This window comes from Malus domestica, chromosome 16, assembly GCF_042453785.1.
Source record: "Malus domestica chromosome 16, GDT2T_hap1".
Lineage (NCBI taxonomy): Eukaryota > Viridiplantae > Streptophyta > Magnoliopsida > Rosales > Rosaceae > Malus > Malus domestica.
The window spans coordinates 38223103-38229405 of NC_091676.1; the positions used below are offsets into that span (position 1 = coordinate 38223103).

Here is a 6303-nt window from a genome sequence, read left to right on the forward strand (position 1 = left end):
GACTCTACAAGTGTTTCTTGGTGCAGCAAGAAACAAGACTTTAGATCTTTGTGTGTTGATCTTGGGCTAGTGTATAAGGCTGCCTCACTCGCAGCTCAAGAATGTGTTTGGCTACGGAGACTCATCAAGGATGTTTATCAACCTTGTGACAAATCAACTACTCTTTTTTGTGATAATCAGAGTGCTATCAAGCTTGCATCAAATCCTATTTTCCATGCTAGGACCAAGCATATTGAGATCGAGCATCATTTCATTCGTGAAAAGGTTCTTGATGGAACCGTTAAGAATGAACATGTGAGCAGCAAGGAGAATGTTGCAGACATCTTTACTAAAGCTCTCTCAAGGGGACCATTTGAAGCTCTTCGTGTGAAGCTTGGACTCGTTTCCAAAACATCACTTTAAGGGGGAGTGTTAAACATTAAGGTTGTTGTTTTGGAGAATCTAAATAGCCATGTATTTTTTGTCTTTTGTTTGTATGTGCTGGCAGTGTCTAGAATTATCTTTTTGGGTATTATTAGGTCCAGCTTTATTGTCTCTTAGAGAGAAAAAAAGAGGAGTCTTTAGAAAGAAACGAAAAGACACTAGTGTGCCTTTCCCCTTCCCTGTACCAGATCTTTTGTGTGTGCAGAAAATAAAACTTGGAGTTTTTTTTATTCATCTTTTTAGCTTGTTCTTCTTTACATCTTTGTGTGTTGATCTTGGGCTAGTGTATTGTATTACACTATTGTTGTTGTTTACAACAGCGACTTATGATCACTTTATGATTTTCACATTTAACCAAAAAATATATAAAATAACTTGGCAAACCTCAGTATCCTGCTTCATTCTCTCATAAAACCTATGTCCACTTCTTCCTCCACGGTTGAGTGAATGACATGAAATTGTGTCAAAGAACTCATCCTTTTTATATGCAGGCTGGATGAAACAAACAAGTATGATTAATCAAAAGTTCAACATTTGCATTCGACTACTAAACTATCTGCTAGTCCATGTCCTACCTTTGTGTTGGGTCCTTTCTCGTCCAAACATTGACCAATTCCACTGCCATCCACTCTTTCTGTTGTATCTCTTTGTTTGTCCTTTCCTATGTATCCCCATACTTCATCTTTCTTAAACTTCTCGTTCATCGCTAGAAATCAAACTCCTCAGTAAACTGTGTAGTTGAATACGGAGACTGCAACACATAAGAAAACAAAGAAAATTTACCAGAATACCAAGGAAGTTCTATTTTATACAGGAAATAGCTAGAACCAAGGATAATCAGAATAATGCTTCCGCTTCCATTCATGTTTTCAATAAGATAAGCATGGAAAATGAGATGCATATTTTCTTCTAACCACAACCACAATGATGAACCTAACTGACGAAATTGGAATCCCAAACAGGGAAACAATCCATGTAGATGCCAAAACGCAAAATAGCATGACAACAGGATCATAAATGCACTTCAAAATCTGCATGACGCTTCCATTACTTTTTAAGTGCATACATCTGTATCATGTAGAGCAATGTGTACATCAGAATGCAAATGCAGACTACTGAGATTTCCGATAAAACATCATTTTCAAAAGGTATCCCCATATATGGGTTACTAGGTTCCAAACAATGCAACAGTACAAACAAAACGCCACATGGTTCGAAGCAGGAAAATCACTTGTTCTCTCCATCCATTCCTTCCACAAGTGACACGCATGCACACACCTAATACAAGTAAAAACAATGTACTTGTAAATTCCTTCTCTCCCTCCCTCACTGGCAAAGATGAGTGCAATGTGGGCACACCCACACCAGCAAGCAAACACAAAAGTTATATTTGGTCCCAATAGTTAGTGAGAGCTTTACAAGCATGTGGGCAAAGACCCACACCAGCATTTTAAGTAATTTTGAAATTCTGTAGTACTTACAGTAGTTAAAAGCAATTGACCGTCTAAAAGCACTCATTTTCTTAATTCTAATATCACTAGTTTTTTTTTTTAAATCAAAATTTCATATGAACACCTCGCCCTTGTATAAGGTTCAAAAAGAAAATATCTAGTCAATTACTACTTCAAGAGGACACTTTGGCATTGGAAAATGAAAACATATAGGCAGACAAACTTAGTTATCATAATGTTTAAGAAAAAAATGCTACTTTCTAATCTCACCTATTGGTTAGAAGTGGGCAGCAGCAACAATGGTGCTTGAGTTGTGAGAGGGGGAATCATGGATAAAGAACTAGAGGAGGTTGGCATCAAAGTGTCCATCATGCGTGATCTAGAGTATGCCAATTGATCAGGAGTAAACAAAGATGGGGGTGGTGTTAGCAAGGGACCCAGATCAGAACCCACAGAAAACGATCCAGGATAAGGCATGGATTGCACAGGTAGAACTGGTACTGGATCAGAAACAGCTTTGCTACCAAATTGTGTTTCACTTGTATCCAAGTCTTGGCGAGGTGAAGGAAACAAAGGCATACTTAATTGGCTAGCATTTAGAGGTGTAGAGTTAGATGGTAAGGATACCTGTGAAGTCAAGGATGAAGGCATATCAAGAGAAGAAAAATTTCCAGGAGCTACAGAGGCAGAAAAGTTTGGATGTACAAAAGTTGGTGCAGAAAACGAAATCGGAGGGGAAGACATTCAGATCCATTTTCCACGCCAAAAGCTATAAATGACTGATTTTTGGGAGCCTTATTTTGGACTGTGAAGGGATGTGATGTTGCAGATGAAGATTGCAATGGAATATGGTTAAGTGGATGATCAGACATATTAAGGGATGCACCATTGTATCCTTGCCAATACATTGGAAAAGAAAATGCTGGAGGGTTGAGAAGTTGAGTAGAAGAGGTATGTCCTGATGGACCAACATCAGTTCCAGAATGATAAGAAGGCAATACACCAATATGTTGTCCTCTACTATTCAAGGCAGGGGTATCTTGCCAATGAGTTGTTTCTGTCAAGCTTTTAACTCCAACTAAGGCTGATGGTGGAGAACTTACAGGTGCCCCAGCATAGTGTGGCTGCAATGAAGAAAATGAATTAAATATATGAAATCATATTTTGTAACTACAGGTACAGATTGTAATTGCGTATGTATTGGTGTGAGTAGCGTGATTAACCAAATTTCAATACCTGTATAATAGCAGGATCTTCATGAAAGTGTTTTTCTCATTGAGCTGGCGGAGGGGACTTAACTTGCAAATCCTACAATTGTGAAAACAGACAATTACCAGTACATTTATGGTGCAATCTGCAAAGTTTACCACCCCAGCAAACTCATCTGTTTATAATGTCTAGAAACATTTTCATCCCAATGGGAACTCATCCATAAAAATCATCCAATTCTCTAGAACAGAAAAAAAAAAATTGTATGCCTGTGTGTGAGAGAGAGAGAGGGAGAGTTAACTGAAGTATCAAAGTTGATCCTTACTGTTAGAACCAAATTTGCCACACTTACCTCAAGGGGGCACAACACATATTGAAAGCAAAGAAAAGGACAAAAAGCTGGACGCAATATAGAAGAAAACCAATTTAAAGGCCACATAGAATACTGCATGCTTCAGAAAAGAAAATGTTATCTCACATATTTCTTACTATCCCCAAAATTTTCCAATAAATATAGCATCATTCATATGTGCACAAGTTTTGTAGTTTCCAAACTAATTAGGTAACGAAATTTTGCTGACAGGTCCGGACTTACTTCTCCTATTTATATTTAAATTATACTAATCTTAATATGGAGGCGTATGTAAACAGGCCTTATTACAATTGGAGTTTCATAGTTTCACCTATATGATTTAATAACAAATAATGGATTTTATCCAACTTTTCCTTTCTTCTTCTCAATCTCTTTGATTTCACTTCTCTTCTTCAATCTCTATCATGTGTTTATCTCTGTTTCCCCCTACTTTCTATTCATTTTCTACTTCTCTTCTCGTTCTTCATGATATAAAAAAATTTACTAATGAAGACTAAAGAAGAAACAAAAATACAAAACAATTTCGTGCCTAGCAACACAAAGCAAGAAGTAACCAAAATAAAGCAAGACAACTTTATATCGAGGGATACACATAAAAAAGAAAGGAGAGTAAACTAAACATTTAATCAAGTATATAACGTTTCCCTCTTACCTTAATGTCACTTGCTCTAAATAGGATATACTCATACACCTTATCAGTTGAAAGAACTTGTGGGCCATCCTTCTTACGCACCTCTGTTCCATATGCCCTAACTGCAACATCATACAGAAGTTAATGCCTTTACAATGTTTGACTTACCAACTATAGAAGACAAAATATCAATTGTTGTAAATTTTGGAAGGTGGTAATTCACCGATTCTCATTAATTGAAATTGTCTTTACAATACTACTATATGTAGTCATATATTTACAATCAATTCCTACAAACTAGCTACTAATAGACAGCTCATAATACAAAATAGGAATATAATTAATTACAATATATGGCAAGTATCTTGATGATGATCCTTGACTTTCTCAACACTCCCCCTCAAGTTGGTGAGTGAATGTTTCGAACTCCCAACTTGCCTAGCTAAGAATGAAATCTTTCCTTCCCAAGAGCTTTAGTGAACAAATCAGCAAGTTGTGATATGGAAGGAACAAATCTTGTCACAATTTTTCCTTCCATAATCTTATCTCGAACAAAATGACAATCAATCTCAATGTGCCTTGTTCGCTCGTGAAATACCGGATTTGCCGAGCGGCTTGATTGTCGCATAACAAGGTAGCCGGCCCTTGGTCTTGAACTTGAAGATCTCGAAAAAGGCTTTGGAGCCATGCAAGCTCACAACATGCTACTGCCATGGATATATATTCAGCTTCAGCAGAAGATAAGGATACAGTTTTCTGTCGTTTGCTTTTCCATGAAATAAGGCTATTTCCAAGGAAAACGCAATAACCAGTAGTTGAACGCCGAGTGGTAGGCCATCCTGCCCAATCGGAATCACAATATGCCTTTAACTTCAATGAATTTTGAGATGGAAACATCATGCCTTGCCCTGGTGTGCCTTTCAAATACTTTAAGATGCGTAAAGCAGCTTCATAATGAGAATTTTGAGGTGATTGCATGAATCTACTCAATAAATGAACTGAATATGTAATATCTGGTCGGGTTATAGTGAGATATATCAACCGACCAATCAATCTTCTGTACTTGACTGGATCATCCAATGCATGCCCATCATCAGGGAGTAATTTGAGATTTTGTTCCATAGGAAAGCTTGCAGGCCGTGATCCTAGAAAACCAACATCATTTAGGATATCCAATAAATACTTTCTTTGTGAAATGAAAATACCTTGTTTCGATCGTGCCACCTCAATTCCCAAAAAATATTTCAAATTACCAAGATCTTTTATACGAAACTTGGTATTCAAAAAGGATTTGAGATCATCAATTGCTTTCAAGTCATTCCCCGTTATCAGTATGTCATCCACATAGATGAGAAGCACAGTAAATGACTTCCTTTTTCTCTTAGTGAAAAGTGAGTAGTCTGCTTTGGATTGAACATAACTTTCTTTGTGAAATGAAAATACCTTGTTTCGATCGTGCCACCTCAATTCCCAAAAAATATATCAAATTACCAAGATCTTTTATACGAAACTTGGTATTCAAAAAGGATTTGAGATCATCAATTGCTTTCAAGTCATTCCCCGTTATCAGTATGTCATCCACATAGATGAGAAGCACAGTAAATGACTTCCCTCTTCTCTTAGTGAAAAGTGAGTAGTCTGCTTTAGATTAAACATAACCAGCTGATCGAATAGCTTGTGAGAACTTGAAAAACCATTGCCGAGAAGCTTGCTTCAACCCATAAATCGACTTATTAAGGCGACACACCAAATTCTCCCCCTGTCGCCGAAGACCAGGCGGGGGAAGCATGTAGATTTCCTCCATGAGATCACCATGAAGGAATGTGTTATGGACATCAAGTTTATGAAGTGACCATGAGTGAGTAGCAGCAAGCAAGTAAGCAACGGAAAGTGACAAGTTTGGCCGTGGGAGAAAAGGTATCATGATAGCCAATACCTTCCAATTGGGTGTAACCTTTAGCAACCAACCGAGCTTTGTAACACTCAATACTCCCATCGGATTTTCTTTTGATTTTATAAACCCACTGACAACCAATTGGTACCTTCCTGGAAGGGAGAGGAGAAAGTGTCCAAGTGTTATTGGCCTGAAGCGCTTGGAGTTCCTCGTCCATGGCCTTGCACCAATGGGGGATGTTTGGCAGCTTCTGTATAACTGTTAGGCTCCAAAACAGTAGACAATTGTGCAATGAAGGATTGATACTTGGGAGAGAGCCCTT

General features: G+C 37.7%; 1 protein-coding gene across 1 annotated transcript; it reads right to left on the reverse strand.

The window, feature by feature from the left end:
* Positions 1 to 1129: 1129 nt before the first annotated feature.
* Positions 1130 to 4320, reverse strand: LOC139193150 (uncharacterized). Its single transcript, XM_070816126.1, has 9 exons — positions 4311 to 4320; positions 4109 to 4209; positions 3436 to 3482; positions 3111 to 3182; positions 2978 to 2998; positions 2781 to 2832; positions 2173 to 2501; positions 1338 to 1491; positions 1130 to 1174 (listed from the first exon to the last, which is right to left on the reverse strand). The coding sequence occupies exons 1-9, from the start codon at positions 4318 to 4320 to the stop codon at positions 1130 to 1132; spliced, it is 831 nt and encodes a 276-aa protein (XP_070672227.1).
* Positions 4321 to 6303: the final 1983 nt, after the last annotated feature.